The following is a 21,849-nucleotide window of genomic DNA, read 5'->3' on the forward strand; positions in this document are numbered from 1 at the left end:
TGTAAACATTGTGCTGGGTTATTTATTACCAGCATTTTTCCAGGCTATCACATTTTAAAGTGTGATTCACAAGTCATAGATCTAATTCTAACTGTAGTCTAGAAGTATGAAAAAAGATGCGTCAGACATTATTGATATCCATGTACACATAGAACGTTTTTAATGACATCCCATTAATTTCCTTCAGTATTTTTCAATAAATGTGCTACTTTTGTACAGCTATCAGTTTAAATTTGAGTAGGCCATCCCTCAGCCGTGACAGCAGTAAATGAAAGGAATATATTTGTGCAAGTTGAGTAAACAGATGAAGGGAAATGCCTGAAATCTGCCGTACAGTGTGAGCACTGGGCCCTTTTAATCGTGTTGTTCTGGGCCTGCTTCCAGCTACTTTGTATGTATGTATCTTAAATGGTGCACAACTGTTATTAAAATCCCAGGAGGAAAGCTGCCATCAAAGCAAAAAAGAAAACTCCTACCTGATGACACCCATGGGGTGTTTCACATGAGTTTGTCGGTTTGCTTTCAGTACATGTCAGGGTGATCTGCACCGCGACTCCTGCAGCATTCCCATTCGCTCCAAAATGGAGCAATGGGAACAGATCCAAACTAAGAGTAAACTGTTTTATAGTTGCTGCACAACAAATAAACAAACATCTGGAAGCATTCATAGCAGCCCATTAGAAGGGCTCTGGGCTTTGCCAAAAAGGGGTAAATGATGAGGAATGGGCTGTCGAAAGGCTGGCGGAGACAGGGGAGAGGCCAGATGACGGAGCTGTGGGTGCTAAGCACTGCCTTTTAGAGCTCAGCTGGGCTTAGAGAGATCTACACCTGCTGCTATCTCCTCCTCCCCTCCTTTCCTCCACCAGACATCTGGATGGGATACATGACTAATGGATGTCTAAACTGCTAGTTTTGAAACTTAGCTATTGTCATTATGAAGGGAAAGGTCATTGGTTTGACTGATGACTTAATGTTCTTTGCACAATGCACTTAGTCAAATTAAAAGTACGTTTGATGGCTTTAAAAAAATGGTATGCGTCAAAACCATTATACAGCTGCCTAATGTCAGTTTAGTTTTGCTTGATTAATAACCACAGCTGATTAAATTATTTCATAACGGCATGCATCGGACGCTGTTATCAATACACATATTAACTTTTCATAATGTCCTGTTATTTACAGTGAACACATGTGTCACTGTTTGCAGAAGGTTTTGGTGAATTAATTGATAGATTACCTCATGCATCTGATTTATTGGCGGTGGAGTTGTTTTCCATGCTTATCTTGAGTGACTCTGTTATTTTCTGTTTGATGTCACTCTGTAGTATGTAGAATGATTTAATTTATACTCTCATCTCTCGGCTGATAATCTTCCCATTGGACCGCCTCGGCTTGTTCCGTGAGTATGGAAATGTCCCCTCGGCAACGTGGGAAGAAAAGACAGAGCACCTTTTGACGTTTCCCATTAGACACATGTACGTGCTCTGCGAGACATTTCACTCAGGCTCGTAATGATTCTACCAGCAGGATCTGTCCCCTGATAAACATCACTCTCAAACACAAAGACTTGCACTGGCCCCACACAACTGAAACGAGTCATATGGAAAGAACAAAGTGAACGCTTTTCCACAACACTAACCCAAAGTACCCGTTGCATCACTGCTTTCTGTAAACTTCTTTTTATTTCAAACTACAATGAATGTGTTCAGCACCGAGAAATGACAGCTGATGAAATATTTCATAGAGAATGATATATGCAGATCTCTCTGCCAGCTACACGCCATGAGCATGTGTCGAGTGAGCCTCTGAAGCACGCTCTACGAGGTGCATTGACAAAGTAAAGACGTGGCCTCTTCCTGGGTACAGAGATCATAAAAAATGTTTCCCAAGCACTCGCCACGGCATGAAAGTTAAATTTATTTGCAATGTTTTCCAGTTTGTGAGCTGATGAGGTGTCTATGATTGGCTTCTTGTAACTGTAAGATTTCCCTACACATAAATGAAAACACTGCAATCGATGGTCTTATTTGTTTGAATGAACCTAACAACCCACACAAGCACTACTTACGTATGTATAAAATACTGTACTTCACTGGGGGGATGTGGCAAAAAACATTTACTGTAATTAAGTATAGTTTTCTGCCACTTTATTCTTCTAGTCCACCATAATTCTGAAATATTTTACTTTTTACTCCATTATATATATTTAGTAGCTGTAGTTACCAGTTACTTTTCATATTTCAGAATAAGATTTTCCATATATATATATATAAATATATATATATGTATGTGATCAGGTATTTAAAACTAGCATTATTTTCAAAAATATTAAAATGCTGCTTACATATAAATTATTGTAATAATTTAAGCACATTTTGCTGATAAAAAAGAAATTCAACTGACAAAGTGAAATCAGGACTTTTACTTGAAATTAAGTATTTCAATCTAAAATAAGTAAGTTACAGAATATAATCAACATTTTTAAATTAAAATAAAACAATTTAAAAAATCAAGTAATGTGTTTCATACACACTATGGTCTTGTGTACATATATTTGTAATACATTAATATGTACTGCGTGTGTGTAAGTCTTGGCACCGTCCTTCCTATTAATTTGTAATCCTGTTCCATAAACGTCTTTGTAACCGAGACTTGTTTCAAATGAACAAGGACCAGAAGATACAGTCCCATCAATCTATTCTTTGGCGGGGTAGCTCCTGCTGTACATCACAGTGTTGTATATTCCCCGTGTGGGAGGACAGGATTTCCTTTATGCGAGTCAGATGATTTGATATTATTTCTCCCAGGAGTAGATTGGCTCGGCAACATGAATAACCATTAAATCCGGCCTATGGAGATGGATGATGGGAAACGGGACGAGGCAAACTGGGCCTGCGATCCCTTACAGCGGCTTCACAAAACACTACACTGTTCGCATCCAAAGTGATGAGAGCTCATTTTCGGAGGCAGGCCTGTCCTTTTTATTACTTCCCGGGAAATCACCTCTACATGTTCTCGTTCCGAAGCAGGTTACATTAAAATGCCGGGGTAACCTCCTCAACTTCCATGACAGGCTTAACTGCCGAACTGTGACGTGCCAGCTCTAAACTGCTTTGAGAAAGCTGCTATCCACCAAGTGTCATTATCTCTCCGTTATTAGATGGTACTCCGCTCACAGTGTGTGAATAATTCTGTTTGTGCTAGGTTTTGGGAGATATCAGTGACACTATTGTTTTTACCTCGCTGTTTGATGTAGCTGATAGAGTCTCCGGAGTGTCTTGAGTTCTTAAACTGATGTCGGACGCATACAGCAAAAACGTGAAGGGAAAAGATAGGGCTGTCAGCTTCTGAGCCAATTCAGGATATGTGTCTCTTAGTTTGTCTTACTCGTGGTATAAAAGTAAATATTCTATCTCTGATAGTCTGCTTTAATAAAGGCTGTTTCACAGTCAAGTTTAAAGTATCCTGGAATTGTTTTGACTGAAGTGATTCATAATCTCATTATGATGTCCCATAGATTCAATTTGACATGTTGTATATAAACCTTATTAATCATACAAACTCAACGAACGTCACAGTTTTTGTAGAACACGTCCAATTCTTTATAATGGACATAACGCATTTTGAAAGCAAACGATCACACTTTTGAACTCCTCAATCCATCACAACTGAAATATGATGATTACAAACTTTTAACCGTTTTCTCAGCAGCAGGAAAATGTGTAGCCTACTAAATCTTTACCGCCCAAGACCATTGCAGACAAGCCTGTTATTTATGATGATACAAACCCAACTGGACTCCCTCTTTAAAACTTGCTCAGACACACGACGCAAGTTTGAGGCAATACGTTGGCTTCTACTCTCGATGTGTCAGACCAACCGACAAGGAGCTTTTGCCAAGCTGGAAAAACACACCACTGGTGTTTTGGACTTTGGTCTCCTTCCCAGTTGCACTGGTCATTCTCATGTAGCAAAACATAAATCACCCAAAGTAGAAAGGTACTGCTTGAATCAGCGCTAAAATTGATATTCCTAATGCAGCTATACTATAATTCATTTTCCACCATGATTTGTTGTTGCGGTTGTGGATAACTGAGACATACTTTCAAGTCAGAAGTAGGTTTTTGTAGCTTTTATAGGTTCCAAAGGTTGGAGTCCATCATAGTAATTTAGGATGGGGGTTAGCTGCCAGATGGTTTTGGATATTTTTACAGCAGGATGGATGTTGGCTCCACCAGTTTCTGTGTCGGTGCCCTTTGAAACAAATAGCTTGGTGAGCAGGCGGAGTCTGTCTGTGTGAGGGCGCTCGCTACCCTTCATTCTAATGAATAGCTACTAACATGCCGGCAGAAGCTGGACAACTTGTCATGCTAAAGGGGATAGGATCAGGCCTCAATAAGTCATTGTAGCTTTGTAATTATTGTATCTTACCAGTGATGTTTACACAGAGATACACAATATCTCATATTTAATATTGTATGACACAGCAAGTGAACAGAATGTGATTCTCCAGCATGTATGAATGACTACCGACCGGTGGCCCTCACCTCGGTGGTCATGAAATGCTTTGAGAGGCTGATAAAGGACTACATCTGCGCCTTCCTCCCTTCCTCCATGGACCCGCTGCAGTTTGCTTATCGCCCAAACAGATCCACGGATGATGCTGTCTCCCAGGTACTGCACACCACACTCTCTCATCTGGACAGCCAGAGGGGGGGCTATGTGAGACTGCTGTTCATTGATTATAGTTCAGCTTTCAACACACCATAGTCTCCAGACTGCTGGCTGCTGATTGAGCTGGGGACTGAAACACCCCACTGTGTGTGCTTGGACTGACTGACCTGACACAGGCCACAGGTGTGGGGGTGGACACCACTCACACCCTCACCCTCACCCTGAACACAGGATCCCCAGGCTGCGTCCTCAGCCCCCCTCTGTACTCCCCTCACACATGACTGTGTGGCCAGGTTCAGCTCCAACACCATCATCAAGTTTATGGATGACACAGTGGTGGTGGGCCTGATCTCCGACAACGACGAGAAGGCCCTACCTGGAGAAGTTGTGATCTGTCACTCTGGTGCCAGGACAACAGCCTCATCATGAATGTCACCAAAACTAAGAGCTGATTGTGGACTTTAGGAGGTACAACACAACAGGACGTCCACCACTGGGGGGGATTAACTACTCTACTGTGGTGAGGTGAGTATAATATATGGGAGTCCACATCACCGAGGATCTGACATGGTCAACAAACACAGACACTCTGGTGAGAAAGGCAAGGCAGCGCCTACCACCTCAGGCAGCTGAGGAAATTTAAAGTTTCCCAGAGGATCCTTCAGTCCTTCTACTCTGGAGCTGTAGAGAGTCCTGACAGGAAGCATCACAGCCTGGTTTGGCAACTGCTCCGCTCAGGGACAGGGCTCAGAGAGTAGAGCGTTGTGCTGAGACTGGCTATTGAACTACACTCCCCACCCTGCAGGACTTGTACACCAGGAGGTGCAGAACCAGAGCCGGCAGGATCATGAGGATCCTCACCACCCCAACAACAGACTGTTTCAGCTGCTGCGGTCAGGCAGGCGCCTCCGTCACGCCTGCAAGAACAGAGAGAGAGACTGAGTTTTTTCTCTCTCAGGCCCATCAGATGTGAACTCCCGACCCCCCAGGACCCCCACATACACACACAACTGCCCCCTCTAGCACACACACACACACACACACACTTACTGTAAATATTGTGTTTTTATTTGTAAATAGTGTACTTGTTGCCCTTGCACATTCCTGCTGAGCATTGCCACTTTCATTTCACTGCACACCCTGTGTGTGTATGTGACAAATAAAACATCTTGAATCTTGAATCTTGAATCTTGAATACCTGATAAACATATTTGTCTTGTTGGTTTATGAACGGTCATATGTCTTGATCAGGGTGTTTTTAATCAATAATATTTTGAGTAGACTGTAGATCGTAATTCTAGGGTAACTGATCTCACACAGTAATCATAAAAAATAAAAACATGCTTTAAGTCTAGTCTGGTTAATGGCTCCAACAAATTAGATTCCAATTAACTTGGTGGACATGTTGTGTTATGCTGGTTGACAACACATTCTGCTTGGCTTAATTCAATTCAGTTTATTTGTATAGCCCAATTTCACAAATTACAAATTTGTCTCGGAGTGCTTTACAATCTGTACACATAGACATCCCTGCCCCAAAACCTCGCATCGGACCAGGAAAAACTCCCAAATAACCCTTCAGGGGGGAAAAAAAGGGAAGAAACCTTCAGGAGAGCAACAGAGGAGGATCCCTATCCAGGATGGACAGGTGCAATAGATGTAATGTATACAGAAGGACAGATTTAGAGTTAAAATACATTCAATGAATATGACAGAGTGTATGAATAGTTCATAGTAGGATTAACAGCTGTGCTACATCACCAAACTTTTCTGGAACACAGGATCGTAACGGAGCTAAACGTGTCATGGATTCACTATTATGCAGAGAGAACGGGGGCCACTAGTGATAGTTTAAAGAGTTCAATAAAGTGGTGCCTTGTTAGCAGACAGGATCCAACAGGCAACCACATGACATGGTTAAGCAGGGCAATTTCCCTGGTTAACCATGTAGTACAGTGTATATACACAAGGTGAATGTTTTTGAGTCGACAGACATTCACACACGTGCAATCAGTGCATAGCGTCACATCTATGCATAGAGACAAAAGTTTACACCATAAATTATAGAAATGTTTAGTAAAGCAAGTGCCAAAGTTGCGGTGAAGTACTGTAAGTACTGTCTTTACATAGACGTATCACATACTGTACACCTTTTCATATTTTGCATCAGAAGATCTAATCCCAATCGTGATCATTTTCTCCATAGTAATGAAAGCACACATATGTCTTTGAAAAGTAGGCAACTTCAGATTCCTTAAAATACATACATTCAAGAATCACACAGGGAGCTTTGCCTAGATCTTTAAGGATGATCCCAGTTTTATTTTTGTAGGATTGGATTGGATTCAATCTATTGTCATTGCACAGAGTACCGGTACACAGGCAACAAAATGTATTCTCTGCATTTAACCCATCCTTAGTTATTAAGGAGCAGTGGGCTGCAGTGATGCGCCCGGGGAGCAACGTTCAGTGCCTTGCTCATGGTCACTTAGACTTGCAACTAATGGGGAGAGCGGGGATCGAACAGACGACCTTGGTGTTGCAGGACGACCCCCTTACCCCACTGAGCGACAGACGCCCCTGACCAGTAGTTCTGATGGTTAATTAAACATTGTACTCAGAAAGTTTGTTGCTGGCATCTGGGAACTCTGCAACACTTTGGAGTAAATATCTTGAGCGATTTTGGCAAGCGGACAGTTTTTGCCCAAGTTATCTAATCCATTTTTGTATAGTTTTGCCAAAAGTGAATGTGCCTGAAACGTTGCTAACCTGGGAAGTCGGTCTAGAAACAGTGATGGGTGTTTAAACCTACAGTTTGGCTCATCATTTCACTGCTCATATGTCTTGCCCCATTTGAATTCATTGTTGCAGGAGTGTCTCTTTCCCAGATCATTCTGATTATCTTGGTTAGTTTTATTTTATTATCATCCATAATTATGGCCAAAATTACAAACACAAGTCCAAAGTTGCAATAAACTGTAATGTCCTCTGACAAAAATAGTTGTTTATGATTTGAAGTTATATGGGACATTGCACATGTTGCATTGAGCAAATATAGAGATGTGGGGCTTTTGAATCATGAATAGTCATGACTAATTATGGTGTGGTTGGAAATAACATTTTATATAAAATTGTTAATTCCTCTAAATGTTTTAAAAAGAAACAAAATGAGAACTGCAACATTGACGCATGGCTTTTCTTTTCATGCACTCACTTAAGTATAATTGTTCCAATCACTATAACTACTTATTTTGATGAGCTCTACATCTTCAAGTGAGTTGTACAATGCATTGTTTCGAGCCAAAACATATATATATATATTTTTTTGAAAGCAATGCAGAAGCTAAATTAAGTGCATTACTCGTATTAATATATGAACTTTTATAATTTACGTGCACGTATAGTCAATTGTAGTCCAGTAGACATGACTGCAATCACTGTTTCTTTGGAGTATTGTAGGTCCTAATACGTCAAACAAACACACACACACACACACACACACACACAGACACAGTTTCATTGCCAGGTATCCTCAATGCTCCAAAGCTATTGTGGTGGATAGAGCTGAACTCATCTGTCAATTACGGCAATTTCCATTGGGCCAATGTCTAAACTGTTTTATCACTCACTGGTGAATCCAGTGATTTATTGTCAACTGCCTCGGCATCAATATACAATTCGGAGACACTAAGATGTGATGTCTGAACACAAACTATTGTCAGAGTATCAGCAGAGCTCACATTAAGTGCCATTTAGAGTATTCATTGCATCAGGTTGTGTGAAAGCCTTGTTTGGATGTGCTGCTTGTTAAGAGAGGAGAAGGACATTATTTTATATGTTGGGATTTCAGTACTATGGATCTGGGCTTTCATTCACTCTGCATTGACCATCCAACCGAATGAACAGTGTCCGAGCTGCCCCAAACACAGACACAGTGTCGCAGATGTGTGGGTCAGCTTGTCTTGTGTTTAAGTGGATATGAGTGTCACAGCGAATTTGTTGAACCAACATGAATTTAATCCCTCTTAAAATATAAAGAGTTGCAGGTCATACATGTTTGTACTGATACCAACATTCTAGCGCAACCAATGAAAAGAGCAAGGTCACTATAATGGTAGGAAGTCCAAAACAACCTTTTAATCTGTCACTTTGATTTGCCATAGTTACTTTAAACAGATGGAGCAAGTTTCTTTGTCATCAGTATGAGCAGACACGTTATTTCACCATCATTATTTAATTCACAGATAGTTGCTGGCATGTTATGTCGCTCCAGCGCAAGATGATTGGATTGATTGAGTCATTTTGGTCAAACACATGCATTTATCCCAGATTGTTGTGATTTAAAAGGCTGTTTGCTTCGTTCCCCTCCCTCAGGATAAGTATGTACTCAAACTAAACCTTCAGAATTGTTAGCCATCAAATCATATCGTATCTGCTCAGAGAGATGTAATTATTTGATTGTGCAGATTGTTATGTGCTGCTGTAATATATGTGCTTCATTACAAAATGCAGGGGAACAGTACAGGAAAAATATCATCATAAAACTGACAACTTTGGAAACTTTTCCATCATTTGGTGTGCTAAGTGCCTGCAGACGCTCAAAAGAAAGCTAAAATATGTCTCTCCATTTGACACCATTAGCAAGTGTTAATGCGTGACCCTTGGCAGTGCTTGCCAACTGCTCCACACCATTTTAGGCGTCCTCTGCAGCAGCAGTTCTGAATGAAGGATTTGGACGGTTGGACAACAAAGAAAGGCGAAAAGGGCATGATGTTGGATAAAGTGAAATGAACATGTCCACATGTCTGGCAGTGGGTTTCTGTGTTTGCACATTGTGACCCTCAGATGCAATGGCCCAAGGCTAGTCAAGTGTTTTTTTGTGCCCATGTGTTTCAGGTTAAAATAACCAGTGTGGTTATATCGTTTCTCCTTTGCATTGTAACCTCCTGGTAAGAGGGTGAATACATTGTTTTATGGGTGTACCAACAGTAGAATATGGTGGACTATTGCTTGTGTTATGGTTTTTGCGTTACGTAGCAGGCAGTATGATATTAAGATAACCTTGGGAGAGAAGCGATAACACAGCCATGGGCATCTGTCCTTCCTGCCATCACTAACCCACTATGACATTAAGGCGGAGGAACGGCTCAAGCTACAACAATAACAGCTTATTTGCACTTTTTACATGATACTTGAAGGAATGGCTTCTTATTATTGTACAGTGATAGAGATTGCCTCCTTGGTCAGTTTGTATTGTAATATGTTGTTAGCCATTAGACTTTGGCGAGCTAATCCTGACAGATACAATGAACAAATCAAAGATATTAGCGCTGTGATGTGCAGTCAATAATATTTTGGCTTCATTAATTCCCATGCCCTGAGATGACATCCATCCCCTTTTAGGTTTGAAATCTCATCCCCTTATCCTCTATACCTCAGCTGTGGCTCAACCAAGCAGCCAAGCAGATAATATGCTCTGAGTTCTGAAACATGTACCATTATAATTAGCTTTGTCAGGTCCTAGCCCCTACAACACTCATGCAGATAATATGATAATATGTCTTCATAACCAGCTGACCTTACATGCTCAATATTTCTCCCCTTATGAAGATTACATGTCAATAAAGTAATTGAGTCCCGAGGTGTGTGGCAAGTGAAGATTTAGGTTATTGGACTTTTCGGGGCAGTGATGTACGAGCGTTATTATTCTACCTGTCAGGAGATGTGCAGGGGGTTGGGGACAGTCCGAGAGTGTCAGGGCGAGAGGAGAGAAGTGAGAGTGAGAGAGTGAGAGAGTGAGAGAGAGAGTGAGAGAGAGAGAGAGAGAGAGAGAGAGAGAGAAAAAGGCATACAAGAGAGAGAAAGAGAGGGGAGGGCACAGAAAGACATGAAGTGAGACAAAGAGAGACACAGAAAAGAGAGTGAGGGAGATGGAAATGAAGAGAGGAGGAAGGGGGGACTGGGGAGAGCAGTAGACGCAAAATGATTTCTCACAAGGAGGAACAGATCCACAGTTAATCATTCCCTCGTACCTCCATTTCTCTGTCCCCTCCCTCACTCTTTGCATATGTCATATTAATTAAGAGAAGCAGAGTTACAGTGGAGCCATCCGTCTGAGTGGGGAACAGGGAGGCCAGAGGAGTATGACATATTCCACACAACACAAACCTATCATCACCTCTGCCTCGCAACTGATTGGCTACTGTAGGTTCATTAGTTTAAATTCTGGCTGGAAATGACGGCCTGTTATTTGACACAACCATAAATATGAGCAGTGTATGATGTCACCGAGAATACCATTTTCATTACTTCTTATATTAAAAACAATTGCAATATATTTTGGTTTATGTGCAGGCTTACGGCCATTTATATATTTTCTGTAAATCTTCTGTTCTATTTGTCATTTTTATATTTATAGGAACAACACACATTCATCAACATTTCTGTAAATTTGCCCGTTTTAGCCATCAGACAATCGCCTCATTGTAATGACGTCAAAATGCGTATCATGAACAACATAAATACACAAAAATACACACGGATTAATTTCCCTCTGTTCCACTATTTTTTAACATTAAGGTAGAATCCCTGATCTTGACACTGCACATATCATGTGATCTGCACTTTTTTTCCTTTATTTTGTTCTTGCCACATATAGTGGCAAATTGTTCTAAATGCCACACGTCAACATACTGTTTAGTCCATCATAATTTTAACTGTCAGTGCTAGAGGCAGAGGAAATGGGATGTGAAAATGAATGTGGCCGATTGAGGTCCAACAATGAAGGTGACACACATCTTCAGCTGTGAGACAGACAGAGGCAGGGGACACACAAAGGCAGGGTGGGAGAGCAATGTTAAAGGATATTTGACCATGTCCTATTGGATTAGGCCTGGAGATTGATATCTTCCAGTCAGATGAAGCTCTGATGTGAGTGATCCAGCCCCTCCATCATTGTGACATGCAGCTCTTGGCTAACGCTCATACGTGTTGATAGGCCCACCATGGCCACAAGGGCCCTGGCGAACACACCCACCTTCCTCTCTCCCCGTCTCTGTCCGCCTCACTCTGCCATCTCTGTTCTTTTATTTCTCGTGCCCTTCTCCCCTGTTTTCTGTCACCATGTCATGTCCAATCACCGTTTGCCTGGCCAGGCACTCAGTCGGGCAGACAGGGAGCAGGAGCCCCAGGTAGAGAACTGCCTAACAGGCGTCAGGATGGGCACTGAAATGACTCTAATAATGGGGTCCCCGTGTGGCCAAGACGAGCCAGTCAGTTAGCAGGGCAAGGACGGGGAGTAATAAGTGTTTGATGTCTGCAGGGGAAGGAGGTGTGAAGGAGTACACTCCGGTCAGGCAGGTGCAGCCAGCCAGGGTCTGAGGGGAGCGACTGTGGAACAAGACGTCGGATTAGTATTGATATGTGTCACACTGCAGGTTGTCATGCTGTTTGTTTAAGAGAGTTTCTCAGAGCGGGAGCAGCCGTGCAGTAATTGATGTGTAGCTCGAGAAGAGAAGCTAGAGGACAACCTGATGCTTTAAGCAAGAGCTTCATAAGACAACCATTGTCAATTTCATGGTGTAATGAAGGAAAAGAATACTGCTCAATCTGCACCGTAATCATCTGCAAGGTTTATACATGTGTACAACTCGAGCAGCAGTTTCTCTGGTGGCAAAATATTCTATCCATCTTCTTTTTGATGGAAATTGCCACTGACAGGTACCAAGGTGCCATTTGGACCACTGAAGCGTGAAGTCCATCTCCGTCTGCGTAGTTGAGTTTAGTTAACACGGCACTTAGTGACTGACATTGCTTTAGAGCCGGCAAAATACTGCCATTGTCATGTCAATTATCTTTTGCTTACCAATTTCCAATGTGTTCCTTGTTGAACGCCTTGCTGAACTCTTCTCGCTTTTTACAGCTTTCATCGAGTTCCTGTGCCCTCTAAGTATTAACTGTAGTTCAACCCCTCAACACGTTTTAAGCCCCAATATCAGAGGGAATAGGTCGCCCGGCACCATCCAGTGATAAAGCCACTGCTGTCCTTTCTAGTGTGGCTTTCTAGTAACAAGCTGCTTCCTTTTGAACAGTTTTATGTGGTTGTAATTGACCTGACAATGGGGTTCATTATGCAGTCCCTTTCATGCTGTTTTGCCTGATAATTATTATTTAATGTGATCGGATGGCGAGCATCATTAATTCATCCCTTCCTCCAATGTCAAAGAGATGAACAGTGAAGTTATCACTCTCTGGTGATTAATATTATGCTCTTTTGTTATTGAATCCTGTCTCAGTGATTAAACCTTCATTGAGTGACTCACCAGCCGCTCTTATTAACGGCACCATTACCGAACACAGCCAAACCCCTAATTGCAATTTTCACTTTTTCCTTCTATTTCGGTCAGAGGTTTCGACCACTTATCTGCGCTTTTCTTTTAATTAGAAATCCTGGGTGTAATGAAGAACACAATCGATCAGTGTCAGGCCGTGTGTTGTGTGCATGCGTGGTGATTTGTGATCCACATGTTGACAGAGAAAATGAGCACTTATGATTACTGGCATCGTTAGTGGTTTTATTTGCCCTTAAGGGTAGACGAACCCTTTCAATAACTCCAGCAGTAAATAATCAACCTGTCTTTAATGTGCTTACAGGAGAAGGTTTATTGTATGCAAGGTGTTGTCGGTGAGTTGCCTCGATGGTATTGGATGCCTTGAGAAAGGCGCTCCAAGGGGATTTAGGACTTTGTAAACCATCTCCGTCTCCATCTCCCGCCTTAAACAACTCTCCGTCTTATCTCCTGACTCCAGAGCTACTGTAACCAGTATTCTCTCCTGGCTCTTTGTGGAATAAATGTCACTGAAATTAATTTCACCATTTTTTTTTCATTAGACCCCCCACAACGGTAATCTCTTTCTTCAGTCAAAATTGATGTGCCCCAGAATTCAATTTCCTTCCCATCCTGACAAGTTGGAAGTACAAAGACTGATAGGCATTTATCTGGTTAACTATAATTCACCCATCAATGAATAATGCCAGCCTCAATTTAAAGTGTTTGATTATAGCCATTTAGTGAACTGACAGTGATGGAGTGTCATTTTTCAGAGGTGAACCAATGTTACCGATAAGCTTGAAATATAACCGATACATAAAGTGTGCGGTCCATTGCACGAGAATCATGTGGCAAAATCAACCTGGTATTGATCAGAGCTGGTTGAGCCACGACCCAGCAACCTCCCCCTGACAGCTCATCAGCCTGTGGCAATGGCAAATCTTTCAACTCTCCATCTAACAAACACTCTCCCTCTTTGGTAACCTTTGTTGGTCCTTTGTGTATGAGTATTGTTTGTACCGGAGTCATGCACACAGTTGCTACATCTCTTTTCTATCCCATTCGGTCCCTGAAGTGAAATTTAATGAAAGTTTGAGCTGCAAAAACACAGTACGTCACAATGAATTAAAGCCCAAGAACGTGTCTACATGTGTGCTGGTTCTGTGATGGAGAAACAAGGGTATGATTTTAATTGGTAGAAGACTAACCACTGCTGACTGACAGGAAGTATACAGCATGGCAGGCGGGTATTTAGAAATTCTGACGTCAGGGCCTCATCAATTGTCAACACAGAAGGTAACAGTTATGCTGTGTACCTCTTTTGTGTCAGACATGCATATCATCATGGGAGCTTGACTAGTGCTGCAAATTATAATCAATTTGCAGTGGATGTCAAATAGTGGTTACCTTTCCTGATATTTTTATAAATTGTCACTGTGTACTATATATAAGCGTGCATTTATTAGTATTCATACTGTCCTGGGTGCACACTTGGAGTACTCCTTCTGTTGGATGCAGTCTAATCTCCGCCTTCTTTCCATCCCTCTTTCTCTCTAGCTTCTCCCCAGCCTCTGACTGGGTGAATAATGGGGCACATTTCCCTGATCGCCTGTGTGGATGTGGAGAGTATAAATGGCTAATGAATTACAGATGAACATTGACACAAATTAATCTTCCTGATGTCCCAGGGTTATATGGCAGCTATTTAAAAGTGTAATCAATAAGCTGAAGTTGAGAACATGCCGGCGCTGCAGTTGTTTGGCCCCAGTAAACAGCCAGGAGGAAAACAGGGAAGGCCTGCGCTCAGGGCATGCATCATATTGACAGCTATTTATGTTTAATGGACTAAATATTGTTTATTGGGAGAGAACAAATGTCACTTTAATTTTCAAAGTTACACGCGGGAGTTTTGTTTGAGACCCAAGAGAGTTAGGTGACACCTCAGCCATTAAAATGGTTACTCTATTGATAGAGGAGTCTATTAGTAAAGAAAATACAGATAAAGATGGATTTAGTGTAAAAGTGTCGTATCAAGCCATCATTTATTTTGTAAGCATCATAAACATTATCAATCAATACATTTTACTTCAGTGACTTTCTCTTTGCTCTATTTCTTTTGGTATTCAGTACTACCCTCTCCTTCACTCTCCCCCAAATTACACAACCAAATCCCTGACCATCTAAACATCATTCTCCCTTTCAAAGCAATAAAAATCAAGTGTAGATCATAAGAATTTGACTTTTTTTTGTTTTAAATCACAGTCACAGCCTAATTCTATGTCATCGTTGGAGTGGTTCAAATCAGTACAACAGAGGATGAAGCAAACATTTGGTAAATCAAGTAATATAAAATATTTCAAAATAATATTGCAACAGATGCTTTTTATACAGACAGACTGACTGAGTGATTGATGACATATTCCCATATTCAATGAGTGGCTTTTCAAAATATTTCAAGAAGAAATACAATTTAGCAAACCTATACATACTAATGTACATAACGCATACCATTACGAAGTGAAACAATATAATTCATCTCCATGGCAATGTGCTGTGTGTGCCAGCTCGCCTATCAGTGGGCTGAATCACAGTCCACTGGCTGTTGATTTATGGGACGCAGGGGTGTTATCTATCTGCAGGCCTCCCTATAGAGAGGAGGTGGCGACTCCATCTCATGACGTTGGGCTGAACTGATAAAAGGACAGCCGGAGATGGATCGTGTCCACAATAATAGCTCTGGCTCACAGCAGCCTACGCCCCAAGCTCATAAGTCACTCCCGAACCAACTCTTATGGATGTTTGCCCCCAGCTCCATCTGACCCATCCCCCACCTGCCCGGCAGTGTTATTTCAGCCCTCGGAGATAATACAGAAAGTGTAATTGACTTGTTAATTGCCTTTTTTTTTCTCATTGCATTTTTCACTGATGGATGGCAGCACTGATGGAATTGTCGGCTAAGTGGTCAAAGTAGAGGGTGAGACAGTGTTGCAGAGGTTGCTAAAATCAGTAATTCAGAAAGGGAAAATAGAAATCAAAAAGAGCAAATAAGAGAGTACAAAATGTGGAGAAGAATAACCAGTGGAAGTCATTGAGAAGCGAGGATAGACACAAGGAGTGGACCGAGTGGATTCATGCCGAAAATAGATACCCTTGATGTTAAAAGCTACATCCGTCGGATGTGTCTTTTTGTGACATATTGATGGCCCTTGAAAAGAGTCACGCTGATTTTATGCAGGGAACAATCATTAAACACACTTCATCTCCCTCCTCGCTATGCCTTGTAAGTGTATGTGTGTGTGTGTATGTGTGTGTGTGTGGGGGGGGGTGCATTTGTGTGCTGATTAAAAAGAGTTTTGAAGCAGACTTTGTGATTTATATGGCAAGGAAACCCGAACAGAAGCCCTGGTTGTAGTGTGCTTGACTTGAATTTTAATAACCTTAATGAAAATCAATATGTACAAAGTATTCACCTGATAAACATGTTTCAGTTGTTTTAAATTAAGAAGTACAGTGCATATCTGTACATTTGACTGTGGAATCTCTATAATAGTTACTATTAGGATTGCAGTGCTGACAAGTTTACCATATCTCAACAACACTACCTGGCTGGTTTACACACTACCAGTGACAGATTAGAGCACTGCCCCATATTCGAGTGTTGACAGCCCAGAAAGCATAATCATTAATATTATTATTATCATTTATCATTATAATTGTCACTACTACGTTTGATCTAATCTGTACCTTGACTTTTAATTTTGACAGGTCTTTTAGTTTAGGTAGAAAAATACCCAGATATTTTACAACCCACACTCCTGGCATGTATTAAAATATGAAAAGAGGTACCCAAAGGTATATGTATTCTTCATTTCAACCTTTACTCAACTTAAACTTTCTTGGCATATGGAATGCCTGTAAAAAATGTGTTATTTTTCCTTGAAAAATGTAGTATTGCGTGTTAACACATGTTCTGGGGATATACATCTGTTTCAATACCCAGGAGACGGGTGCATTGACTTTCTGCACAAATTGAAAGTAAGTCTATTAGAACCAGGAGCAAGAGCTGGACTGCTGAAGCTATACGCCTTGAAATCTCATAAACTAAATCACAGATAATGTATTGTTCAACGACTTTTAAACCCTTGTTTTTATATAAGTGTGATTTTTTTACAACAACGCAACAAAGTGTCTTTGGTCAGAACTTGAGTGAGAGTCTAACGTTGTCTGCATTGATTGGTTCCGTGACCTTATACTTTATCTGAACGATTGATATGTTCAAGAAAAAAGCCCAAAAGTTTTCTCACCATATGTGTTTTGAGCACCGTGGAGGTTTGTACAGCTGGCTTCCTCACACTGTGGCAGAATGGCCCATCAAGCCCCCGCAGAGAGGACACATGCTTTGGGTAATCAGCTCTGAAAAGACCAGACTGTCTGAAGATGAACTAACACTGCAACATTCACCGAGAGGAAGACACAAGACATAGACTGGAGGGCCTTTTAATAAAGACAAGAGGGTTAGCTGCTCCCCTTAAAAACAACAAGGTGCCGCGTGACATATGCAGAACAAAGGCCCGGTTGTTCCTCCACCAGGGCATGATGGAAACAGTAGCCGCCGCATCACTTTGTTAAGCTGTCATTTTAATGGCTGCTCCCACTGTTCTCACCCTGTGCTATTTTTGTGTGCGTGACATAAAAGTGTGTGTGGCTTTGCGATGTGTGGGTGTTGATTCAAGTTTGCTCATCCACAGTTTAGGATACACAGAGGATATTGCCGACGACTGGGTTTGGCACTGTACCACTTGTTATTAAGTATCCGTTCATCAGGCGATACCCCACAGGCGTGAGCGTGGCCTCAGAAGGCGTTATGTAAGAGTGAGTTTGGCTTAGTTATTCCCTTCTGTGTCTGCAACCACCCCATCTTTCTCTGGTTTCTCTCGTAATAAGAGCGAGCTCTCGCTGTGATTGGAAATGCAGTGAACTGGAGTGTGTTTATGCACAAAACACACTCCTTCATGTAGTGCTGCAGTGTATCCAGAGCATGAGGTCCAGGTTGCACAGAAAATGAAGAGACCCCTTTTTAAGGCACTTTTTCACCCACTGGGAGACCGACCTCATCTCTGTTCTTTGTTCTGCTTTTGTCCTTTAATGTACTCTTCCTTTTCCCCTCTGATCACAGTTATAGCTTCTTGTTTAAAAAGCTGTTGGAGAGTTACAGGTCACACACCGCCAGAGCTTTCTGATTGGTGCTGGAGATTTTCCGAATGTGTTCCCTCCAATCCTCCTCAGTCCCCACGGGCTAGTGACGAGCTCAGCAGAGTGTGAAGACTTGAGGGGCCTTTAGCTTTAGTTCCTTCATCTGTGAAGGTTATCTCGGAGAGGCTTTGGTTGCAACTTACAAATATAGCCCCTCTAGGTAATGTCTTATAGGAGTCTTGGTTCTGGTCCCTCAGTGGGTAATCGCTTTAAAGGCCCTTCTCCTGGAGAGAGTGAGTTTCTCGCTGGGTAAGTTGTGAATATGTGAAAGGCCTGGCGCCCATGTGATCATAGCGCTGTGAGACACCCTGAGTCCTGTGGTGTCAAGGCCAGTCTCCAGCCGTGGCACCTATATCCCCGGGCAAATCACGGCAGCTGTAATTTACCCCGCCCCCTCCGCATGCACATCACTGTCAGAGAAGCACATGCACACACACACATTATATATTTATATATATATATATATATATATATATGTACCCCTCACACACCGGGAAAGCAGGCAGGCATGGAACTGGTCCCGGATTTTATCTAAGGTGACAGCAACTCACACTTCAGTGTTTGGATCACCTCAAGTATCTGGGCTATGAGGGGAAATGAGCACTGCTCCACTACAAAGTCCAGATTTAGATTGACTGAGCTTGTCCCCGGGCCTGTGGGCTGCTGCTGCTGTACTGCTGCTCCGCCTGACAGAACACCCACTTCTGCTGCGAGGGACTGGTGTGTGCTTGTGTGTACGTCTGCTTACTGTATATGTGTGTATGTGCGACTTGGTACAGCCTACTCTGAAGAGTCGGAGAGAGTGGGGGAACGAGAGCGATGTGTCAGGTTTGGTTAGAATTGAGGGTGGCATCAGAATATGCTCGGCACTAATATGGCACCAGTATCTCTGTCCCTATCTCTGCTTTCTGTCACTTAGTTGCCATTCTCTCCCCGCCCTTGACAATGTCTCTTTGGATTATGTGATTGGATTTAGCGCTTGGAGCACCCCTCATCCCTCTGCGACACCACCTCTCCCATAAGTCTCTCCTTTTCCGCCCTGTCTCCGTCCCGCCCCCCCAACCCCCTCCTGCTATAATACACTTGATGTCTATTTAAAAAGCCTGGTGAAAGCTGTATCTGTTCTGCTGTAAGAGGATCATTGACAGCACTAATGCCACTTGTCCTTGCCTCATTTGGTGAGAGGTGACACCGAGCTGCAGTCCGCCACATTCATCAAGTGGCAGTGGGAGCGCTGTGACATCAGAGTCAGAGCAGACAGGCCACAGAACTCCGGGCAGCCGTCTCCCTGGACGGCAACATGGAAGCACGCCGATCTCGCATTCATCCTATGAGCTGCGTAGAGGACATGTGGCTTCCTAAATGACCTTACCTTTGCTTAACCTACTCTGATCATACTGTAGAGAAGATATATATATATATATTATATATATATATATTATACATATATATATATATATATTATACATATATATATTATACATACGACTACTTATTTGCAGTTGCACCATGCAATATAGTGCATACGTGTATATCGTAGCAAGTTCTTCAACTCCTCTATTGTCTATTGGGTTTTATTAGCCTATTGTTACCTGGACATATGCAAATATCATGTCTGTTGATAATAGAGTAGTCGCTTTGTGATGGGCCAGTGTGTTTGTGTCTCTGTAAGAGATGGAGGTGGCTATGAGCTTGTTACTTTCAGGACTCTGTCCAGAGGCTACACCGGCGTTTCTCTAGAGACGCATCCTTCCCAGCAACACCTCTCCTCCCCTTCGGTTACGTTTTTCATTTACATTTAATATTTCTCAGTGAAAATGATCTGATATTGTCTGTGTCCTTAAGATCTTACGAGGACAAAAAGGAGGTCAATGCATTCAAATTGTAAAAATAATCATGCTACTTTTTATTTGTATAGCGCTTTAAAAGGTACTCAAGGCACTTTAAATAGATTTCTATTTTTTAAATGTTGGATGATGCATGTTTTCTCATTTATTTGTTGACTCTCTCACTCTGTTTTTAGGGGTATTCGCCAAGTGTCGCTCCATCTACTATGGCAAGCACTCAGAAGGCAACCGTTTCATCCGAAACAACCAACTCTGATGGACAGCTGGTCAGGCACAAAGAGGGACATGAGTGACAAAGGTTGTTCACAGAAATCAATCTTTTATTTATTAGAATGACTGGTGATAATCGAGCCACCTGATCTCCCACTGGACAAAATATGTTTAACCTCATCAAAAGATTTAGTTGTGTCAGAGGAATGGCTTTTTGTTGTTGTTTGTAATCCAGCCCCGTAGTGACGGCTTCCTCTGCTGTGCTGGGTCTGCATCTGCCTCCCTGCTTCCAGCTCGGAGTCAGAGATGACACTCCCACTGACATGATTGCCTCTAAGCATCAGCAACCGCACAACGCCAGACACACACAACACACACGCAACGACAGTCTCTGTCTCTCTCTTTTTCGTTCTCTTACACACAGTCAGTGACAAACGCAGCCTGCCAATTGTATCCTTTCCTTTGACAGCCATGATGGATCATCCGTCCACTCCCGCCACTAATCAAGGGTGAAAGGGGTGACGGTCACACACACCTGGGGCCTGACATGGACGCATCTCTCTCTTTCTCGCACACAGGCACACACAAACACACATATACCCGCTGATTAAAACATTAAGACGTTGCAAAGAGCTTGACAGAACAACGTAACAGGGTTTCCGAAGGCATGCTCGGTCTATCTCGATTAGTTTGCAGCAGACTCCAAAATGTGTTTCATTCTTTTTCTCGGACTGAACCGAGTGATGTTTTGCTCAGTTTCTGCTGATAGTGTGTATATGTTAACACATGTAGAGACGAATCAAATGCAGCTTTTAATGTTGAAAACATTCCAATACTATTTTAATGAAGAGCATATTATTATCATATTAATGAACAATATATATTTTGTTATGTATTATAGTGCCATTTTAATGTTGTTTTTCCTTTTCCCCCCACTGTGTCTTCAACCACTTAATGACTTGTTACTGAGATATTGCCTTCATTATTTGCATTGCATTGTGATACATTGTAAACAAAGAATAAAACATAATCTTCAAAAAATTGCATCAAATGTAATGTTGAGTGTTTTTTTAGGTTTACATTTTATAATATTTGTATTATCACTATGGTTTTACAATGCACTGTCAATGTAAATGTATACTATGATTTGTAATACCTTATCACAACAATGTATATTGCTGCCTCTTTGAGCGTCTTAGTTCACGTTAGGCAACCTTCCAATCAAAAATGTTGACATGAACGATGTCCTATTTCTGACATAAAATTGTAAAAAGTTAATAAATAAAACTTTTTCTGACGTGTCTCTCGTCAAATTGCTCGAGAGTTTAAGACACTTCCTTCACGGCATGTCCTTCTGCCACCGTAATATTCTGTATTCATAAAGATTAAATGTCCAACACATTCATATTTCTTCCTGTGTACAGCCTACACAGCTGAAAGAGCCAATCAACATTATAATAGCCCTGTGTGACTCATAATTACAACCTCATAAGTGGTTATGAAAGATATCCGTGACTGACATCTCGGTTCAAGTC

The 21,849-nt window shown here is 41.8% G+C and overlaps 1 protein-coding gene across 1 annotated transcript in view; it reads left to right on the forward strand.

Annotated features, from left to right (window-relative positions):
• Nucleotides 1-21,611, forward strand: part of lrmda (leucine rich melanocyte differentiation associated) — a 192,949-nt gene extending 171,338 nt beyond the window's left edge. The window contains exon 7 of the mRNA XM_056435764.1: nt 20,281-21,611. Within this exon, the coding sequence (XP_056291739.1) occupies nt 20,281-20,360 (80 nt within the window). The 3' untranslated portion in view covers nt 20,361-21,611. The remainder of the gene's footprint in view (nt 1-20,280) is intronic.
• Nucleotides 21,612-21,849: the final 238 nt, after the last annotated feature.

The sequence above is a fragment of the Pseudoliparis swirei genome, chromosome 17 (genome assembly GCF_029220125.1).
Source record: "Pseudoliparis swirei isolate HS2019 ecotype Mariana Trench chromosome 17, NWPU_hadal_v1, whole genome shotgun sequence".
Lineage (NCBI taxonomy): Eukaryota > Metazoa > Chordata > Actinopteri > Perciformes > Liparidae > Pseudoliparis > Pseudoliparis swirei.